The sequence below is a fragment of the Pleurodeles waltl genome, chromosome 2_2 (assembly GCF_031143425.1).
Source record: "Pleurodeles waltl isolate 20211129_DDA chromosome 2_2, aPleWal1.hap1.20221129, whole genome shotgun sequence".
Taxonomy (NCBI): Eukaryota; Metazoa; Chordata; class Amphibia; order Caudata; family Salamandridae; genus Pleurodeles; species Pleurodeles waltl.
In genome coordinates, this window is record NC_090439.1 from 849,149,691 (window position 1) to 849,172,710 (window position 23,020).

Genomic DNA, 23,020 nt, shown 5'->3' on the forward strand with positions numbered 1-23,020 from the left:
TTCTTACCTCCATTCACACCCTCTGGGCCCTCCTCCCCTGTCCTCCCCCTCGCACATGAGATCCTCCTCTATCATCAACTCCGTGCCACCTGCTGCACAATACATAACACGTTCCCAGCTCCCCCCCACGCTACATGCCCTTAAACATGTATTAGCTAACCTATCACCTTGCCAACTAGTTACTCATCTCTATTCCATTACACAAGACACGGTGCGTGACGACTGCCTGCACCACTTGGGCAGAAGATACTAGCCCCTCTTTATTGAAACCCAATGGTTCTAATGCTGTGGCCAAACAGTTGCCCTTTCCCCAAACTATAGACTGTGCCTCATTCACTTTATATTCCTCCGCTGGCTATAACACACCCAGCTGCAACTCCATCATATGGGCTTAGTGGAGGATACCTACTGCTTGTGCTGTGTAGCTCCTCAGGCTTCCTTTCTACATTTTACTTGGGAATGCCCACACGTATCTGCCTTCTGGTCTGAGGTCTTTTCTGCTGTGCTCCACATCACAGGCCACTCACGCCCCCTACCCACGTCCCTCTGGTCAGACTCTGTGAAATGTCAAGGAGGCTGCCTCTGGGGCCCACCGCCTTACTGCAATGCTTTTACTCCTAGCCAAGCACTGTGTGGCTGCCCATTGGGGAAGGCATCTGGCTCCCAGAGTGAAGGACAGGGTGTGAAATGCGACCTATTGCCAGGAGCAACTCTCTGCATATTGGGAGCCCCTGCTCACACCTGCAACATTTGGGAACCATTGCTAAGACAGGGAGACTCACCCCACCAGCAAACTGTAGTGAGCCCCCTCCCAAAAGGGTGATTCCCCCCAGCACTGCACTCGACCTTCCTGGACATCCTATCTCCACCTCCTCCTCCTACCCCTCTGTTGCAGGACTGTCCGTGACCTGCAAACAATCTGGACAGTCATCTAACATGTACTGCATAGTCTACTGTTTATATCGGCATGGGAACAGTTTTACTGCATCTGTGGTGAATGTATCCTTCCATTGGTGGGTCATTATGAAGTCTCTATCCTTCCGTCTCCTTGCTTTATACCGTGCACCCCTCCTTTTTTTGGTCCCTTGTTGATACACTGTTGTTTGTATTTCTAAAATGTCAATAAAAAAATGTTTTTATATTAATTGCTAAAAGCAGTGCATCGAGAATGCATAAAATATAATATGTAACATAAAGCTAAAAGCAGGGGAACCAACCAGGGTCCAAAAGGTCCTGACAACATCATAGAGTTGTGAACCTATGAGGCCCTTCAAATCTCAATTTCGCAGAAATACTGTGTCAGATTCCCTGTTTGAAATGCTTACAGTACAATAAGCCCTAGGAAAAAGGTATTCCTCACCGGGTCTCAGCTGCCTGGGAGCAAAGGCTATGTATAGCTCACCTTCTGGTAGAAGGGACCAAAGACTAAAGATGGCAACATCTTGTTGACCTACAAAGGTACAGGGATCCAGATCCTTACTAACTAGATCCACTTGTTTTTTGTAATGTGCCCCCTTCTGCTGGAGATTGAAAAATGATCCGGGAGATAGAGAAAAGCTTCATCTGCCTGAGAAAAGCGCAGTCAACCAATAGTAAAATGACAATTTTTTCAGTGGCCACATAACTGAACTTCTCCCCCGTGTGTCTGGGGAGCAAAGAAGGACCTGCTAATAGAGGGAATTCGTTCTAAAGATGAGTGAATTCAGTTACCAATTGCAACTGGACTTTTTGCTATGTATATGGCTGAGAGTTGTGAGTAGCCTTTCCAAATATTGACTTCATTTGTCTGTTGTCCAAGATGACCTTTTGACAGCAAATGTTGAAGCACTGCTAAAAACATGTTGCTGGAATTGTGGAACCCTGCTCGGCAAAACTTACAGTCTTGTCCTACTGAAGATTACAAATTCCAGAAAAATGGCTAAGTACAAGGTAACATTTATTGCTGTGAGAAACCACCGACCCTTTCCCGACCTTCTTCCATCGCTGGTCAACCACAAAGTTTACCTAGGTCCTCTATGTCATCTGACTGTGGTGGCCTCAAAGCACTACACTGTGTCAATCAACCACAGCAGTTATGTGCTCAGATACCTAAACACATGGTTCATGTTGAACAAAGTCGTAAAAAGTAAAGAGCAGATATGAAACTGCATCCATAAAAGAAACCTCACAGCTTGCCTCGTGGCCAAATTTAGAAAGAAACAAGATTGTACAGTAAAAAACCTGTAAGGAGAAAGCTGAACTATCATTACCTTATGGCCCCACCTTCGGGATCATGGGCCATCACTTTCGACAGTCTGGTACCCACTGGAGTGTTTTCAAGAACTTGAAATTGATATATGGTTGTATTAAAAATTGGTGGTTCATCAACATTTGTTACTTTAATCCGAAAACGGGTGTTAGACTTTTCACCATAGGACACTCCTTTTGTCAAAGGCTCTGGATTTCTGGCCTCCACCAAAATGCTGTACTCAGGGAAAGTTTCAAAGTCGAGAGGCTGTAGTAAAAAAAAGAGATCCATGCAGTAAAATTATGATATTATTTAAAACAAATTGTGAGATTTTCTTGTGAAAATGTAGGTCTGCATATGCCATCTGAAACTTATTTTAGTGTATCTCCTTGGTTTTGCATCATCTCGGCTGTACGTTTCTCCCCTTTGTGCTCCACTAAAGTTTCTGCAGAATTACAATGCATGCATCAGTACTGCCGCCCAACGAGTCATTTAAACAATCAGCACAACTTATAGTCAATCTTTATGCATACAGAAATGACATGATGTGTGTTGGAGGTCCACCTTTACTTCACAACCCCCTCTGATTTTAACCCTTTTGCTGGACTCCTTATTTTTGCTGGCTGTAGAACTGTATGCACCTGACATCTGCTAATTGTTGATAAAGTGCATGTGCTACTCCTGGCAACTTGGTAACCTTGAGATACTCCTAATGAACATATTAGTATATTACACACAGTGTACCCAGGATCTGTAAATTAAATGTCACTAGTGGACTGTAGCACCATTTGTGCCACTCACTACAGTGCAGTGCAAACATGACTGCAGACCTATCATTTGTAGCCTGGTTGTCGCAGTTTTAAAGTGCAAATTTGACCTATCAAAATAACACTTGTTGAGTGGTCTTAACTTTCCTTTTAAATAGTTATGTTACCTCTAAATGGGCCTTATTGCTCGTAAGGTAGGGAGAATGTTTTTTTTAAAGTTGGGCATGTAAGACTTTAACGCTACACATGTCCGTACAGTGAAAAGATCCCAAAAGCTATTTTCACTGTAGCAAGGCTGACAAATTGAGAAGCTATATTAAATAGTTATTAAAAATCAAATTCAATGATGAAGTCAGGTTTTTACTAAATATTTTGGTAAAGGTGCTTTTACATTTTCCCTGCTTAAAGACTCTGGAGGCCCATTTGCATTTGTTCTCCCACAGCTGCCAGCCAGTAATTAGCATTTGAATAGATGTGAATTGGAGTAAAATGTCTCCCAAGAGCAAAAAATAGGCTGACCTAAAAGGGGGCAGAAAGGGGATGTGAGCAACCTTTTGGACATTAAAGTGTCAAATCCTACTTGACAGGTCTGCTGGGGTTTTTCATGTGACATATGAGGAACACTTCAAATAGGCCTCTTCTGTCACAGGCAAATGTTAGCTGATACTTGGGAAGGTCCTTTATTGTTCCACCTATCCTGGCAGGCTCCAAACACAGTGGCCCTTTGTTCACACTACAGTGTCAAAGACTGTATGACAGGTCTGCTGAGTTTACATATAACACTTGTGGTTCACTTCAAAGGAGAAAGACAGGACACCAAAACTGTTCTGATTTATTTACTGTTTAGTTGATGAAAAGTGAGAATCTGTTTTACCCGACTTCTGTATCTGAGGTTGTTATAGGTACAGGACCTGTTTCAAACTGGATGTAAGTGTTCGATGTGGAGGACACTAGGATCCCCAAAGTACACTCTGCACACACAACCTCCGCCTTTAGAGCCCACATTTAGTGTGGCCCTCAGAGCCCAAGTTTAGTGTGGGTGAAGACTTTCACCATCTTAAAAACGCCCACAGTTGATAGGGTTAGCCCTGGTATCCTTTACCCTATTGGTTACGGCATCCCCAGGGTCAAGTGGTATCTCCAGGCATCTACTTCAAAACACACCTGTTCCTGTGGAAGATCAGAAGAAGACTGACCCTGCTGGCAGAGACCTGAGAAGAGCCTGGAAGACTGGACCTCCTCTCCCTCTTGTACCCAGGACGACACAAGTGGACTCCAAAGGTCTTAAGGCTAACCTTCTGTTAAAGTTATAGGAACACAACATGCTAGAAGAATCCTTTTCCTGCAAGTGCCCATTGACAGTGCCAATAAGACCTGAACTGGAATCTCCTGTTGGCCTCTGCCATCCACCCTGTGAATCTCTAAGTGTCTCCCCTGATGTCCTGGTATTCTTTAGAAGTGAACTCATGTGGTGGCTTGGGATTCAAAGCACAAAAGTCAGAAGGTAAAATTGTTGACCATGGTGAACCTGGTTAGTGTGCGTCAGACCCGAGTTCCATCGCAGTCAGCATCAAATTGTGCCTAGGCCCTGTTCTACTTTGACCATTCACTATCATTGCCGTTTTGTGCTTCTTAGAGCTATTTCTACTTAAAACTTTAAAAGATTGTATCTTCAGTTCCCCTTACTGGAGTTTTTTTTATTGGTGTCATTTTGTTTATGACATTTTTCTCTATTGCTCTAATGAATTACTTTTAGGATTTTTTTATTTTGCATTTTGACTTTATTACTGTTTAGTACTGCATAAATACTTTGCACATTGCCTCTAAGTTGAGCCTTTCTGCTCTAGCAACCAGGCATTTGAGCTGAGGTTTATTTAGTTACTTTAGTAGTTCACCATGATGGGAATTGTGATAAATTTTTTAAGTGATAACTTAACTATCAGCCCAATTTCTTACAATTCATCAATGCATTCTACAGGTGAAGTGCCTGCCTCAGGGGATAAGGCAGGCTCTGTGCCGGCACAGCCTTCTTTCCTCAAGTTCACAAGCATGTGGAGTGTGGACGATTTTACCTAATCCAAAGAGCTCTTATGGATCCAATCACATGAACACAATGCATTCATCTATTGGACTCCACCCGGGAAAGCCACTATTCATTCAGAATCAAGAAAAGGCCACTTCCTGATGGCAGTAGCAACGGCCTCCATGCACAGTGATCTTGGCATCATGGGCTTTGTATTACTCTTTATTTTCATAAATAGTGAGTTTACAGACTCTGTGGTGATTTAACAACTGCTTCAACATTAAATATTGATGAAAGCCATCGGCTGGTTCATGCAGAAACTAGCTCTAAGCTTTTTATGAAAATCAAAATACTGCATCTTTTTGTTGAAGTCTTACAATTTGCTAGGATCGAGTTTTTACTTCAGCATCCACATATATATATAAGTGGGATAGCCTGTACAAAGTGAGGAATGAATATGACAATGTATACCCAACTAAGCACTTCTGCTACATTATGAAGGGAAGTTGGTGGCATGTAAACCATGAGACCAATCTTGCTCAATGACATGGACTTGCACAGGTTCAAACCCAGCTACACCAAGGACACCATCCTCACCATCAAAGAACACATGCCAAGATTTCCTGGTATTAACTCTCTCAAGAAAGTGAAGCCATTCTTTCAAGAAATCAACTTCAGAATTGCTGTTCAAGCCCTTTTACTTTAACTTTTGGACAGTAGTAACACTCTGATCCATATTCTCTCAGACTCCTCCCTAGTCCCTTTGCACTTAAGGAAATTCTGCACACTGTAGTAGGTTTTACCCAGAGCCCAAAGAAATATGAGCACATCACCCCCTTCTTCATGGAACCCCACTGTCTCCACATGATGACCCGCACATCTTTAAACCATCTGCATAATTCACAGAGTCGTTGCAAGCAGCATATATGCTCATCTATCATACAAGCTCATCCTCTCCAGTGGTCCTTAGAATACCGGCAGCCAGGACACCATCAGATTGGAGTAAAAAAAAGTGAAAAAAATAAAAAACAAGGCAAGATATTTTCACCTTCTATGCGCCTAGGATCCAGAACAACATCTCTCCAATTTAGGAAAGAGCTGAATGCAGCAGATGTCCACATCGCCTCTCAGAACCCATCTGCCACTTTAATCCCTTATTGGGTGTATCTTTGCCTATGACACTGTGCAGTACTTTGTTGACATTTGACTAGGTTCATGCTACAGAAATACCTAAAAAATATAGACATACAGAGGCCCTGGTTGTCTGGGCAGCCGTATTTTTGAGATAATACCACTGATACTGTAAGGTTCAATTTTTCCCCAATGTGGTATTATCTCCCCAGTTCTTTAGGTCAGAATGAGGAATAACATGGCAGTACTGAATTGTTCCCCCCATTGTGACCAGCAACAGTTTGAATAATTCTCTTTTTCCTCACACAAATTTAGACAGGTTTCACTTGGAGAAATCTGCATGCAGAAAAATGTCAAGGCCTGTCCAAACCTTCTGCACTACTAGTAACTCTGAATTAGGAATTGTAATGAAAGCTAAAGTGTTTTAAACTGAGCCACTATATTTCTTAGAGCAGGTTGGCAGGTTTGACTCGTGTAACTGACAGAAATATAAAATATAAATATGACATACATAATTTGTATGTGGCTCCCATGCCAGTATATGGAAAGATGTGTGCTGTTGTCCTTCAGTGTTAACTTTTCAGTTGAGTACTTATTCCTTATCATCCTTTAACAGTAATGTTGACCCCAGTTTTAGAATCAGTGATTTAAATTGTTTTAAATGTAATAGCTGTTGCAGTATAAGTTCCTAAATTCCACAAAAATACTTAGCGGCAGTCTCCTAATGCTGTCACTTGAAGTTTGGCCAAGAGCAGTGGTACATTGACCAGCTAAGACACTCTTCAACTCATAAATCCATTCAAATTATAAAAGGTCGGATTTTAGCAGTCATTGGGCCCCATTATTAGTTGTGCATACTTTCTGATGGGCCGGTGACAGAAGTTATTGGACCCACTGGGATTACTGGTAACAGTAACACGGCAAACCGGCAGTCCCAGGCAGTTGCACCTGGACTCGGCCTGCTCAAACGAGCCAACATTTCTGGCAAAAAGATGATCAAGGATGAGGAATTACCAGGAAAATCAGACGAGGCATGTCTATTTCTGCCAAAGATTCTCCATTTCTTGGTGGACCCTCAAGTTCCATCAGTTAAAGCCATTGATTGTCCTACCTCTGGAGCAACTGTACCAACTGGTAACAGTAATTAGGTGTCGGAATGGCCAGTCCCATTGGGCTAATCATAGTGAGAGCCAATGACAATCGTGAGACCACATATACCCAAAGTGCCTTCGATCCTGTTACCTGCCAAAGCCCTTCTTTGGTCATCAGGTAAAAAGCCAGGGTGGGCACCCAATGCGAATGATAACAAACCGTGACTTCATGTAGAAATCATTTTTTTTTTTTGTATGTGGATAACAATTGAAAAACATTCTTTGTTTTACCTTGTGAATCTTCACATATCCTTTGTTATGTACGGGATCCGTCTCGAATAAAAGAACATTTTCTGGATCTCCTTCCTTCACCGAATATATAATGGCGGAGCTCCCAGTAAAGGGCTCATCGGCATCCGTAGCTTGAATCTCCAGAATAACTGTGCCCACTGCCGTATCTTCAGAAAAAGTCAGATTTCCGTACTATGGAAAGAAATATGAAAGGTGATGTGACAGCGATATCTGCAACCAGTGCACGGGTGTAATACCAGGCCGCACATACGCTTTTGTAGGCATGCGGTAGAGCTTAGGAAGGAACGAACCTTGTTGTGTGAGGCCCTGTGAATGTGTGTATGTGTATTTAAAACATCAACAGGCTATCACATTCCATCACGTCTAATCACATTTGGAAGTATTTTCAGTCCACAAACGCTGTTAATTTATTTATAAATCGAACATGCCTTATATACAGTATACGTTTTCACACCGCAAAACTTGAAATAGCTTAATTTAGCATGTGGCATTAATATCTTAGAACTGCCTGTGTATACCAGTTGTTTAAAGTGATTCACCAACACTGTGGTGAAGCTCTTGTGTGAGCATGGACTGGGAAGGGGGCTCATCAAAATGTTTCTGCTTCGCACACAAAGACAACAAGAATTCTTGCATTTGTGCAAATTAAGCATGGCTCAAAATAAGGAGGAGCAGAATGCTGTTACAGTTAAAAAAAAGTTATTCTACACATTTCTATGAAGGCTGATACTTTTTCTGGATGTAACTACACTCGCTGCATATATGCTCCTTAAAATCCTCCTTTAGTTTTTCTGTAGACTTTCCCCTACCCATGTCATGCCTAGTTCAGAGAAGTTAAGAGAATAAATACAAACAAGGAGATAATTTATAAAACAATTAATAATTGCAATAGGTCAGCGTATGAAAGGTCTAACTACCCATTCAACTAAACAATAAATGTAGACTTAGATTGTTGAAATTATTTATTGAAAAAAGGCCTAAATGTGAAAAACGTGATTTTTTTACTTCAATTAAATATTGACAAAAAACAATATCAACATTTGAATTCAATCGTTTCTGCAACACAAGCAGTACTTTCTAGCATACAGTGTCTATATGTCCAATGGATGTAAATGTCCAATAATGTATGGCACATATGTTTGAATGCACTCTTGCATATGATATTCTTTTGTGGCATTCATTGTCTTTTTTTTAAAAATAAATTTTATTAAGCAGAACATGAACAATGGAAGATAAGTGAATAAATTGCAATTCCAAGTATTAAGTTATGCAGGAACATTATGAGAAGGATATTGAATGGCTTAACTAAAATAGAGATTTAAAGTGGGTAAGCAGTGTAGTTAGAAGGAGCTAATATTTAATACAGGAGAGAGAAGAAAGGTAGGAAGACAGGAAGAGAATGGGAAGGAAGAGGAAACAAGAAGATTATATATGTCAGTGGCCTTGAAAAATATAAACAGCAATGAATATTATGGCGCATTGAATATAAATAGTTAAAAATTATATAGAAAGATTGTAAAACAAACAGTCAAGAAAGAGGTGATACAGGTTTTTTAGCATTACGTGTCTAATAATTAGTGAGCGGCATCCATATCTGAGAGTGCTTAATTGATAGCTGCAATGAGTCAATTTTGTAGATGTCGAGTCTGTGTCGATGACATACCAGATTCCACCAACAAAGGTGGTTAAGGTTGTCTGAGGATTTCCAGTTGGAGGCAATGACTGATATGGCTACTGCAGTAAGAAGGTCGAATAGCTTTCCTATTGATTCATACGATCTCCAATGCTCATGTACACTGCCAAGAAACAGTAGTTCCAGTGAAAAAGGTATGCAAATCTTAATGATGTCTGTAATCTGATTCCATATTGAAGCCCAGAAGTGGGTTATGAGTGAACATGTAAAGACCATATGGAAATATGTACCAGAATCTTTACGGCAGCACCAGCAGGTATCTTTTTGAGTATGTTTAAGTTTGTATAATTGTTCAGGGGTATAAACAAGTATTTTGTAGAAGAAGTACAAGGTTATTGTGAGGGATTTGCTTTTTGAGCTGTTGAATGGATTTTACTCCATATTCTATCCCAGTTAGGGGTGGACCAAGAGAGACCGAAATCTGTTTCCCATAGTGTCTCAATGTAAGTTTTATCTCTTCTTAGATCAGGTTGAATCAAAAGCTTAGATGTGTGCAGCTTTAGCGTGAATGGAATTGACTATGGGTGTGAAGATGAACTGGAGTGGGAATACGTTTTCAGGAGATATGGACTAGTTGCATGATGAATCATGTTACAGAGTTGGTGATACGGAGAGTTCAGATTAGGTGTAAGGTTATACAGAGAAGATAACTGATAGAAAGAGAAAGTTGTGCCAAATTGGTATATTTGAGAAATAGGGATAATGACTTTGTTAATCCATGCCTTCCAGTGCTAAGTTCTCCCTTTTTGTTTAATTAATTTGTTATACCAAATCGGGCTATTAAGAAATTGATCTGTGGTGGGAAGAGCTGTAACTTTATAAGGTTTCAAAAGGGTACATGTGTGAGAATCAGTGCTAGGTAGTCTGTATTTGTGAGAATTTGTCAAAAAAAAGAATCTGTATATGTGTAAATGGCGCAATCATGGCTTGTTCAAGAGCTAACCATAGTTTCTGAGGTGCTTTATTCAGTAAAGATAAGTATATTTGTCGTTGCTTTATGCCAAAGGCTTTATGATAATTCAAGGCAGGAAAGTTAACTCCTCCTAAAACTTTGGGTAATTTCAACTTTGAAAGAGAGATTCGAGGGGGCTTGCCACGCCATAGGAATTTAGGTAGTATTTTGTCTATTGACACGAAAAACATTTTGGGTACACGAAAAGGAATCAGCATTAGATAAACATTATTAATGGGAAAGAGCATCATTTTGATTGTGTGTTCGGATTCCATGAAAGACCTGCTTCTTCAAAAGATTTTTGGTACAAAATGTATTTAGCGGTAACACCTCTGTTTTGTCCATATTTCATTTGTATCCGGGCACTGCAGATTATAGGTGCAGTTCCTGTAAGAAAGCAGGAACAGAGCTTTCGGGACATGACATGAACAAAAGGATATCATCTACATAAGCAGTAAAAAAAATTGTGGGTGTCTTTGGATATGAATCCTGTAAATTCCTTGACTTTCATTTGATGAAGTAGTGGTTCCAATTCTAGGACAAATAGTAAGGGGAATAAGGGGCATCCCTGACACATTCCTCTTTGAAGAGGAAAATAAGGGAATCTAATTCCATTAACTACGACCGACGACTTGGGAGATGAATACAATAGTGAAGTAATTTGAAGGAATTTGGAACTATTCCATGCCATTGCAGAGCCCTCATTAGAAATTCCAACCTACTCTGTCAAATGCTTTTTCTGCATCTAAAGATAGTGCTGTTAGGGATTCCTGTACTTTGTGCTCTTTATTAATAATATTTAGGAAATTACGAGAATTGTCTGCAACATTCCTGTTTGGGACAAAGCTGGATTGATGGACATCAATGAGGGTAGGCATAATGGGAAGTAACCGGAGAGCTAAAGCTTTGGCAAAAATATTATAATCTGTATTGATCATAAAAATAGGTCTACAATTCTTACATTGTGTCAGATCTCAATTTTTGGGGGGGGATTAAGCCTACTGCGGATTCTAAAAAAGAGCCTGAGGTGCAATTTGAGTTCATAAAGTAATTGAAAAGTCTGAAGAGTTTGGGAAGGAGAATTTGAGCAAAGTGAAGATAAAATTCCACTGTGAAGCCATCAGAGCCGGGCTCTTTACCTTGAGGAAGAGATTGGAGGGTGGACTGAAGTTCATTGTCTTGTAACAACATAATTCCCTGTGACTTCTAGGACTGGGAATCAGTTAATCAAGGATAAGAAAGTGTGATCAATGGCCAGTACATATATGTCAACTGTATTTCACTTGTGTTGCTGAAACCGCAGAGAGAAAGTTAGTTGCACCCAATAGGGGCAACAGTAGTGGTTGAACTAGAGTGACCAAGGGGGACAGTCAATCAGTATTCAATGTAAGGGCTGAACAGCTGTTTTGGAAGATACCAATGGTCAACTAGTAGAGCTTTTCTGTTAGCAAATTGTTCTAATTTAAGTTTGTAGCCATGCTTGAAGGGATCTTCTCCCAGTGGCCTACATAGGGCATGGCTGATTTGTTGTGTTCACCCTGGACCATGTTATTCCACAGTCCTTAGCCTTGTAGTCAAGAATATATGTGCAGTTAGTTAATCAGTCATTACAAAGACACATGTCGCTTTGTTCATTGAGATCTGCTTCTTTATGTGTTTTTGTTATTATTATTATTATTATTATTATTCTTGCATCTTGTAGAGCGCTCAGCTACCCCTTGGTGCTGAACCAAGGAAGGATGGATCGAGTCCACATGGTAGAACAACCAGGACTTCAAGTTCTTACGGAACACTGTAAGTGAGGTGCAGCTTTGCAGAAATTCCGGGAGGGCATTTCACAGCTTTGGGCCTAAGCATGCGAAGGACTGACCTCCCATGCAGGCCAGGTTGATTCTAAGCACTTTGCAGAGGGATGGGTTGAGTGATTGAAGCATGCAAGCAGGTTGGTAAGGCACCACCAGTTCTTGAATATAACATGGACCTGTGTAGGATCTGGCCTTTGCTCATGGAGCACAATGCTTTAAACTGTATTCGCTTATCCACAGCCAACCAGAGGAGCTCGTGGAGAAGATTTGCCACAGAAGCAGATATCGGAAAGCAATAGAGGTGTCTGGCCACAGCATTCTGGATTACTTGTAGGTGCTGAATGGCCACCTTATCTGCTTCTAGATATAAGATGTTCCAGAAGTCAATTCTTGAAAGAATCAATCTTGGATCACTGTTTTTTGGGATGATGGTGGAATCACGGCAATTATTTTTTTTCTCCACTTCAGGACTGCAAAGCACATTGAAGCCACTTTGGCTACCTACAGCTTCATTGATAGACTTTTATCCAAACAGAAGTCAAGGTTTCTTTAACTTGGGGTTCAGTTCTGGAAGGGTCCTGAGAGCCTCTGGCCAGTGCCATAAACTCGGTCTTATCGCTGTTCAGGGCTATGGTGCATTCCTGTGCAGATGACATGGAGAAGATAATTTGCGTGCCATCAGTATACGAGAACAGGGTTAGTGTGCAACTTTCTACCACATCTGCAAGGGGGTGTACATATATGTTGAAAATCATCAGGCTTCAGGCTTAGCCCTGGGAAGCATGTGGCTCTGATCTGGCACTGTCTGAGAAAACCTGGAATGAGCGATCTTCCAGGAACGAGGTCATCCAGGCGAAAGCTGTTCCCTGGAAACCGAGTGACATCAGCCTTTCCAGTAGAATGGAGTGGGACACAGCGTCAAAGGTTCCTCAGAGATCTAATAAGATCAGCACAGCTGTGCTGCCCTCATCCAGGAGTAGTTTTTTGTGTTCTGTGACTCAAAGGAGGGGGGGTTGGTGCTGTGTCCTGCCCTAAAGCTTGACTGCAAAGAGGGAAGAAAGTGTTGAGCTTCCACATAGGTGGTGAGTTGTGAGTTCACATGGTTGTCTAATAATTTGGAAAGTATGGGCAACATTGAAATCAGTCTAAAATCAGCCAAGATGGTGGGTTGAACGTTAGTTTTTTTAGAAGTGGTAGGACCATGGCATGCTTCAGTGCTGGTTGGATGAGTCGCTTTTAAGCTGAGCAGTTGAGCAGTCTGACCACTATCCGAAGTAGGACTAGGTCCAGAAGATTGAGTTTAATTGGAGGGAGAAGATCAAGCAGTGAGCCTAATTTAATTGGTCAAGTAGGATACAAAAACTGAGGGCTGTCCAACAGAGACAACAACTCCATTGTTGGAGCAGCAAAAAGCATTGGTAATGAATGTTCTTCCCTCCTTGAGACGGGATCCTGAGTGCTGATGTTGGGTGTGATGTTAGCAGCTTGCCCATCAACCGTATGAACCTTCGTCAGGTGAAGTTGAATGTCAGCCACCTTTTTAATGAAGAAGTGTGGCAACTCTTTGCATTGATCTTGAGAGAGCGAAGGCACTGAGGATGTTTTACTTGGGTCTTAGAGTTTCTTCGCCATGCTAAAAAGTATCTTAGGGAAATTTTGGGAGTTAGAGATTTTGTCCCAATAGAATGCTGCCCTAGCAGCCTTGCAAAGCCCATGGTAGAATTTCAGAGCTAATGTACCGTTTAGGTCCTCATAGTAGGACTTTCTTAATTATCTTTCCTGGCCCTTGCATTGTTTTTTCCAGGCTAATGGCTTCACTGAACAATGGGGCAAGGGATGGAGTCTCAGTGAAGACCTCAATGTTACTGGTAGGATTGCATCCAAAGAGTTCATGATCCATCGATCAACCCAGGACTGATCAATGTCTGTTGTCTGTTTCAGGTCTGGTACAGTGCAACAATGTTGTACATTCAGAGCAGAGGGGTCTAGTGTAAACCAGTTTCTGGATTTGCAAAGGGCAGTGGCTGATCTCATCAAGGGGGCAACCTGGCGGTGCCTCAGGGTGACACCCAGCAGCAGCTGCTGCACATGTCAAGGTGGGGGGTGGCGACTACAGGGACGGAGGAAACACAAATAATATTTTTTTTAATGTACCGTTCCAATGCAGCCGCTGTCACTGCCTGCTGACTCGCTCCTCTCCTCTCCTTGTGTCCCAGCAGTCGCTGGGGCACCAGCACAGGTTCCCATGCAATCCTGGCACTGCTCTCATGCTATGGCTATCATGAGAGCAGTATCACAATTGGTCTGAGCGGCTTGGTCTTCCACTCAGACAGTGCACTGGGGTCTGTGCTGTTTCTCCAATCCAACTGTGCAACACAGCTGGGTTGGAGAAAACTAAGTGAGCATGTCAGTTTGGCCAGCCTAAGATGGCCGATCAAACTGACATGCGTACTTAGTGCACTCCGCTCATTCTTCCCCCTTCACCCTCCCATGACCTAGCCCCACCTCTCCCTGCACATGCTGGCTGAGCCAGCAGCTGAAAACTAAAACAATAATGAAATCTTGTTTTATTTTTAAGTTGCTGGCTCTCAGCTAGTGGGGCAACGCTCCTTCGCCATTGTGGAAGAGCCTCCTCTGGCGACACCCTACTTGGGTATCAGTGTGTAGCAATGGCTTTGCCTCCATCCAGTTCTAGTACCGGTCTGAGTAAGTGTCTGAGGGCACTATTATTCTCTGGGAAAAGAAAAATGGCAAAGCTTGGTACAAGCATGAAAAAGACTTGAACCAAAAATGATCATAAGTTGGCACGAGTAGTACACCATAAACCTGTGATTAAGTACTGTGTTGTTGGGCCAGACATCAAGTCTGCTTGAGGACGGGCCTCAGATAGTTACAGATGAGTTTGGACAAAGGACTTAATAAGATTTACTTCAAATTATTATAAAACGCAGTCCGTGTGTATTACATTGGTGCACTTTGTAACAGGTTGCTATGTTATGCCACCCGCAGTACAAACTTTCTTGTAGGATTGTGCCAAGCATGGCACTCTATTAGCTGAAGCGGCTTCACTTCTATAAGCTTGTTAATCTCTCAGGCTCCTATTGGGTCAGCAGCACTGTAGGTTTTCTAACAGCATTTCAAGCCAGGAATGCTAATATGAGCCTAGCAAACACCAGCTCTGTTTGAGGGGAAACAGACTCACACCAGTGATACTTTCATTTCTGAACTCAGTTTTTATTTCCATTTAACCATTGAACATGAGCCTAATATACATTAATAAAAATGATATAAACTGTTGAAATCTTACTTATTTAGTATGTACATATTGAGCTGGAGAACCCCTAGGCAAGATACAGTGTAGACAAGGGACACATAAATGGGGATTGTGAAACAAAGCATACCTCATGCACTCTGTAATATACACCTCTGTGGCAAACCGTGTCGCACACTAGCCCCTTAACCAGATGTTATCAATCAATTTATCCCACAACAGATCATGGAGACAGGAAGTAATGTAACTGCCTCGCTTCTTGGGTGCATTTGAATTATTTGCAGCAAGATGTTATCCTGCGGCTACTGACTGTGGCAACTGGAGGAAAGTTACACCTTGTAGACACAGCATATTTTACTACACTGAGGATTTCATATGGAGAATAAGCCCCTTACACTGATTGTGCTCATTGAAGTGTTCTTCTACCGCTGTTCCTGACTACATGGTGTATGTGTGCATGCACATAAGTATGCATGAATGAATACAAATATGTCAAGTTACATGGCAGTACATAGTCATAAAGTAACATGGCATTGTACAGTAGAGCTGGGTACATTACAGCGGGGAAAGAATGGGTACTGCTGTGGGTGAAGGTGTGGTGGCAGAGGGGATTGCGTCGGGGCTAGTAGGATGCAGAAGTCACATGCAATGAGATATTGCAACGCAGACTCTTGATCATTTTTGGAACCAAACGATGGATGGCAGAAATGCTACTAATGTGGTTATCATTTAGTGTTTTATAAATATATATTTACAAAAAACAAACATTTAGGTAGCACACAATAGAGCTATGGCATCTCCCTGTACTGATCACTGGGTGACAGAAACTGGACTAGCAGTCTTGTGTTTCTGCTTGAAGATAAGAAAGGAAGACAATATATTCCGCTCATGGGGAAGGACATTCTATGCCATGCTGCCTATGCAGCAAAACATCCTTCACCTGCAGTATCCTCCAATTCTGGCATCCTTCACCTCCAGTACCCTTCAATTCGGGCATCCTTCACATTTGGCATCCTTCACCTCTGGTATCCTTCTCCTCTGGTATCCTTCACCACTGGCATCCCTCACCTCCAGTATCCTTCAATTCTGGCATCCTTCCCCTTCAACATCCTTTACCTCTGGCATCCTTCATCTCTGGCACCCTTCCCCTCTGGCATCCTTTATATCTGGCATCCTTCACCTCAGCATCCTTCACCTCTGCATCCCTATCCTTTACCTGCTGCGTCCTTATCCTCTGGCATTCATCATCTCTGCATCCTTCACCTCCAATATCATTCACCTCTGGCATCCTTCACCTCCGGCATCCTTCTATTTTGGCATCCTTCACCTCCAGCATCCTTCTATTCTGGCATTCTTCACCTCTGATATCCTTCTCCTCTAGCATCCTTCACCTCTGGTATCCTTCACCGCTGGTGTACTTCACTCCAGCGTCCTTTAACTCTGGCATCCTTCACCTCTGGTATCCTTCACCTCTGGCATTTTTCACCCCCAGTATCCTTCACATCCAGTATCTTTCATATCTGCATCATTCGCCTACGGTATCCTTCTATTCTGACATCCTTCACCTCCAGCGTCTTTCTCTTCTGGCCTCCTTCACCTCCAGCATCCTTCACCTCTGGCATCCCTCAACTCTGGGCTTGAGTTTAAAGTGACTACAAATCCTTCACTTCAGGCATCCTTCATCTCTGGCCTTGAGTTTAAAGTGAGTGGTAATATTCTGACTGGCACTCCCGAAAGAGTGAGAAGGTGTAAAACAGGACACCGCGTCAGCAAGAGAGGAACGAGCAGGAAGGAGGCTGCATTTGATCTTCCACACAATCATTTAAAAGTTGTCCTGTCAATCGATGGCACTATACTCTTGTTCTCATTTGAGGGCAGGGTGGACAGAAATGCTTCCAACTACCACATAAAGGGGGTTATTCTAACTTTGGAGGAGTGTTAATCCGTCCCAAAAGTGACGGTAAAGTGACGGATATACCACCAGCCGTATTACGAGTTCCATAGGATATAATGGACTCGTAATATGGCTGGTGGTAAATCCGTCACTTTTCCGTCACTTTTGGGACGGATTAACACCTCCTCCAAAGTTAGAATAACCCCCAAAGTCCTAAAATAGTGTTTTGATGGGCACTATAGGGTTCACAGATAGAGTTTTAGTCGGGGATCATAAAAATAATTTACAAAACTCAGACTGCATTAGAGTAACTACACAGTAGCAACAGGTTTTGCAGATCCAAAGAAAACATGTTAAATCAAATGTTTACTGTTGATAACGTTTGAAAGTACTCCAATTAAAATTTGTCTGCTATTTCCAAAATACAATAAATCCTCGAGGCATATTCTTAAATGGAAATGTTCACAATTTTAATTGGTAACAACCTACAAAGTCAAAACTAGCTCAGTGAATGACAAGAAGCAGTGATACTTACATCAAAGTTGTCAAAGATGGGAGGATGTTTGTTGATATCAATGACATTGATTTGTACCAGACAAATCGTTTTAAACACTGTAAGAAAATAAAACATAATATCACAAATAGAAAAAAGACATCTGTATGAAAATACTGGGAAAAAAGTCCCTAATTCTGAGATTTAAAGAAGACGTGTTATCAGCTGTCAGTATCAGGGCCTCTTTTGTTGCTGCTTGCATTTGTCAATGGGATGATAAGCCGTATTTTATTATCCCTTTATTTTTCTGCTTTTGTAGGGCGGAGAAGGGCCAGCCTCCTCCATGTCAACAATTGGAGGAGGAGGAGTGGTCCGATTCTAAGTGCACATGTCAGTTTGGCCAGCCGCCCGTCATAGGCCAGCCAAACTGATATGCGCACTTAGAAACCCTCCACCCGGCTGTCAAATACAAGACCAAGTGTAGTGCCACACTCCCTCCCTGAGCAGCATTTCTGCCAGCTCAGGCCAACTGCAGCACTTCCTGGCAGCAGCTGCAACTGATGATAAATGCAGCAACAGAGTCAATCCGAGCAGAATAAAGGCCAAACCTTACTGGCTGATAAGCAGCCATGTGGAGGCATGCATTACAATCTAAACAAACCATGATTGGATGCCAGCAGTAAGCAATTATTATCCTGTATGAGTACACAACTACTTTTTGGACCCGCAGGTGAACACCCCTCGAGGTGACTTCTTTAAGATGAGAAAATATACACCTGTTCCAAGTACTGCACGTCATAATAAGGCATAACATGCAGAATCTGTGTTTTGCTCATTGAATACTACTTGTTTAACTATTTTACCTGAAGTAATTTCTCTGGGTTTAGCTCAGTGAATCTTCTTGGAATTCTGAGTCACACTCAAAATACTGTTTACACAAGAAGATGACCTGATGAGTATGATATTGCTATTCAAGTTTCAACGAGCAAGAAGAGCCCTAAAGCTATTCTGTCCCTCAGTGCTCCAGATTTTGTCACAAAAGGGAAATCGGATGTAGATAAGTAGATTGTTTAGGCCAGTATCAGAGATGTTTGTCGCAGAGAAGCAGAAAGTGACAGTAAATCTTTTTTGGGCTACACAGCTGGCAAATGGGTCACTATGCCACTTGTGTTGCTCTGTCTGGTGTCTTAAAAACTAAAGAGACAAGTGGCTGAAGCTTGAAGGGTATGGGCAAACAATTGTAAATGAAAACGAAACAAAGGGAGGAGGCCACCTTATGAAGTGAATACTTCAGAACATTGCCACTGTCAAAACAGTGGAAATGCTGGAAACAGACATTGGCACAGTTTGATAGAAGATGGCCTGTCACAGTGAAAAATGTTCTACCGAAAGACTCGTAGCAATCTATATAATCTCACTCATTAACACGTAATAAGTATGCACCAATGATAGATTATGAAGAAACACAATATCGAAATACACAAATATTGCCCATAAAGTATAAATAACCTTAATATTGCACCCCTATAAAAGAAATGCATTAAAAAGAAATGCATTAATATCGACTCACAGTAAAAACATACAAAATACCTCAACATCAAAAACAAAGATACACAAAATATCGTAACCGCATTCAAAAATACAAAACAAAAATATTGAAATCTATGTTATCAACAACCAAAATATTGGTAATATGAAATAAAAAAATATTATTCATTCAAATACACTGCATAAATGTTTAAGAAAATTGCTAAAACATAAACAAACTAAAATATATAGGGGGTTATTCCAACTTTGGAGGAGGTGGTAATCCGTCCCAAATGTGACGGATTTACCACCAGACGTATTACGAGTTCCATAGGATATAATGGACTCGTAATACGGCTGGTGGTATATCCGTCACTTTACCATCACTTTTGGGACGGATTACCACTTGCTCCAAAGTTGGAATAACCCCCATAATCTTTTATTGAAAGCAAAACACAAAATAAAAAATAGAAAATATTATTTTAATATGTACAAAATATATTTAAGTTAAATACACAATTACTACCATTAAAACTTTAATAATATAGGACTCCAAAGTAAGACACATCAAATTGGAAACAGTGTTAGAGTTTGAGAAGTGTATATTTACTATTGCCTCTCCAATCTAAACTACATTGGGGAAAGTATTAGACTTTGAAAGATGTAGACGTACTAATCAGACTTCATTGTATGTAGCATTAAAAAGTGTTTATCAAACAAAAATATACCTTCAATATCCTAAAAGTACTAGAACAACGTTATAAATAAATAAAGTTAAAATGTATACAAAATATCATTGCATATAATTAAAACAAATGAATGCACAATAACAATAATTAACTGTTTAAATAAAAGTGTAATTAATTATTAATACAAGTAACAATAATTGTCAAACTCAATATTAAAAATTTAATAAACATAAAATATCATTAAAAATAAATTGCAAATACATTTTAAAATAAAAAAATATCCCAAGCTGTCAAAACACTAATAACATTATTAAGTTAAAAAAATGCATAAAATAAATTGTATTCAGTTTATTAAAAAAGTTGTAATATAAAACTAGATAAGCAATAACCATAAGAAACACTGTTAAAAATTCATTCACATATATCATTATTTATATCTAAACATAAATAAAAGCAAACACATTTATACTAATAACTTTAAAAAGACACAATGTTATATTAACAACATTTTTTGTATGAAATGTTAAATTCCAAATTAATTAAAACAACTCTATAAATAAATATAAATAAAGTTAGCATTTAAAAAAGTCTCTATCCTGTCCCTCATCAAATTCTACATCCCACAGAAAAGAAATTATAAGCTAAAAATATAAATACATGCGCACATATACAATGTATCGCAATCAAATCAAATGTCTATACAAATTATTGTACATTTCTACACAAAAATAACATCATCAATGTTTTAATCATACATAATAAATAATATATACAGATAATATACATTTTCAAACAAAAAAATTAACTTTAAAAATACTACCAACTCTATTGTCTACAAACCTAAAACCCCACTCTTAAATATTTTACTAATTTAAATAATTTAAAAGTAAAACAATACATAAAAAATTAAGCCAAAATATAGAAAATATTGATATTACTTACATCAATATTATAATCAACAATATTCTTGACAGTATTAAAATGGTTATAAGTGAAATTTAACAGAAGGAAATTTTTGTAATCACAAGCTAAATGCACCATTATTAACACATGATGATTTTTTAGAGGACCCCTAAATCTATTTGGTTGGATTATGCAACAAATTTGTACTTGTTGCAAATTTCAAGGGCTAGACACAAGAGATTCTTCTGGGACTGGATTCTGGCTTGCCCGAGGCATGGACGATTCCTTCCAGTAGTCACTGTTCCTTCCCTTGATAAAATGACGTGAAGATATGGTGGTTGCTAGAATAAAATCATAGCTCCTGAGTGGCATAAAAAGATCTCCTAGGAGCAGAAAAGTAGAATCCAACAGAAGAACAGTCTATGTAATGAGGAGAAAGGGATTAGATCAGAGAGTTAAAGAGAGAAAACTAGAAGGGTGTCTAAAAGCATAGAACTATCAATAAACTACTGTTGAAATGCAGTGTGCACACAAAATAGCCTGGCAGGCACAGGACGTTGTGCCATGTAGAAATTGTCTAATCCAAAGGAAACCTAGAGATCATCTACCTTGGATTGGGACAAGAAGCAACCTCAGGAAGTATATCCAATGAAAGGATTCCTGAAACCTTCTGCTCCCTTATGTTAGAAGGTACTGCTGCACCTGAAGAGCTTGGCCAGAGACTGATGCAACACACCTGTTTGACCAGAAATGAGTAGCGCACACCTCTCTGCCTAATTAGGCAGAAAGGGATTGTAAGCTGGCATGGTAGTCTCACAGCTCGTCATGGAACAACAGCAAAGTAGTGTAAGTAAATACCTCTGTCATACTGCATTAATTTTGCGTTCATAATCAATATTTGTATTTTGTATCAGTTCCATTTGAACCTTTTCACATTTACATAATTTTAACATATGTTATTTGGCTAGAAGGAAGATCTCATATTCTAAATTGAACATTTGGTAAAATCACATTAAAAGTATAAAAATAGCTTCAGCTGTGTGATACAGAGGGGAAACGTGCAAAAGCAACAACGGTATGTCAACCAATAAACTTTTCATTTTGAAGTGTCCCTCTTTTTGAAAACCAGTACAAGTTCAGGTAATTTGATTTTGCACTCTGTGTATGTCTTTTACTAATTTTAATGTGAAGCATATTTTGTCCCTTACAATTCATTTTTGTTGCCCACCTGTAATTTTGTAAGTTAAATTACATAGCACCCATTCTCATCCACCGTTTACTAGCCTTTGCCATTTAATTAAAATATTGTTTGTATATTTGTAAGCAATATTATTTTTTTAGATGCTGACTGGCTCTTCACTACTCCGTGTTGGTACTTGTTGGAAATTAGGTTACTGGTTAATGGGGGTGAAACCCTATTCGAGCAGTAGCCACAATTCTTGTCAGGGTGATATGCAAGCAAATCTCAAATTAACCTGTGCTTAAAGCATGGGTTGCTTGGCACAAAACAGTTAGTCTTAACTTAGAGGCAGTACTTAAAGTATTTATACAGCATGTCAAACAGTAATAAAGTGAAAAAGCAACACAAGTAAAATCCCACACCAATTTAGAAAAATAGAGTGCATTTGTATAAATTATTTGAAACCAAAATGACAAACATCCAATCATTAGAACCAGAGATTTGCAATTTTAAAGATTTAAGTGAAAAAAGAGCACCAACTATGGTTACCTGGTCGTACCGGACCAGGACAAAGTCAAAAGTTCAGGCCAACTGTGATGAGTGCGGCTGGATACAGGGATCCAGTTAGGCATATTGAACAAAGTATCTCGAATTGTCTTTGCGTCACCTTGCAAGACACAAGGACAACGCAAAGGCTTGATAAATCTGGGCCCTAATTCATAGGCCTGTTGAACAAAGTATCTTGAACTGTCCTTGCGTCGCATTGCAAGACAACGCAAGGTTGCTACATCATCATCAGACTTCAGCTGATGGGTTCAAAGTAGTTGGAACCTTTTCTGTCCCTGAGGCTGTGATCAAGAGGCCAGTCAACTAGCCCTTGGATTCGCTCTGGTGGTCGTGGTCAGAGATAGTCCATCCTGCCAACATCTATTCCCCTTTGTCTCACAGCCTGCAAGCAATACACAAAGACCAACTGGCAGCTACATCTAGTCATGTGACCCAGGATACAGGCTGCAGGCACTAAACAGTTGGGACAAGAAGGAAATGCCAACATCCTAAAAG

The 23,020-nt window shown here is 40.3% G+C and overlaps 1 protein-coding gene across 2 annotated transcripts in view; it reads right to left on the bottom strand.

Moving 5' to 3' along the window:
• The window catches only part of CDH17 (cadherin 17), a 371,516-nt gene that overhangs the window by 78,852 nt on the left and 269,644 nt on the right, over positions 1 to 23,020 (bottom strand). For both annotated transcript variants that reach the window (XM_069220475.1, XM_069220476.1), the window contains 3 exons: positions 17,702 to 17,778; positions 7,531 to 7,722; positions 2,250 to 2,494 (listed from right to left, as the gene is read on the bottom strand). In XM_069220475.1, coding sequence (XP_069076576.1) covers positions 2,250 to 2,494; positions 7,531 to 7,722; positions 17,702 to 17,778 — 514 coding nt within the window. The remainder of the gene's footprint in view (positions 1 to 2,249; positions 2,495 to 7,530; positions 7,723 to 17,701; positions 17,779 to 23,020) is intronic.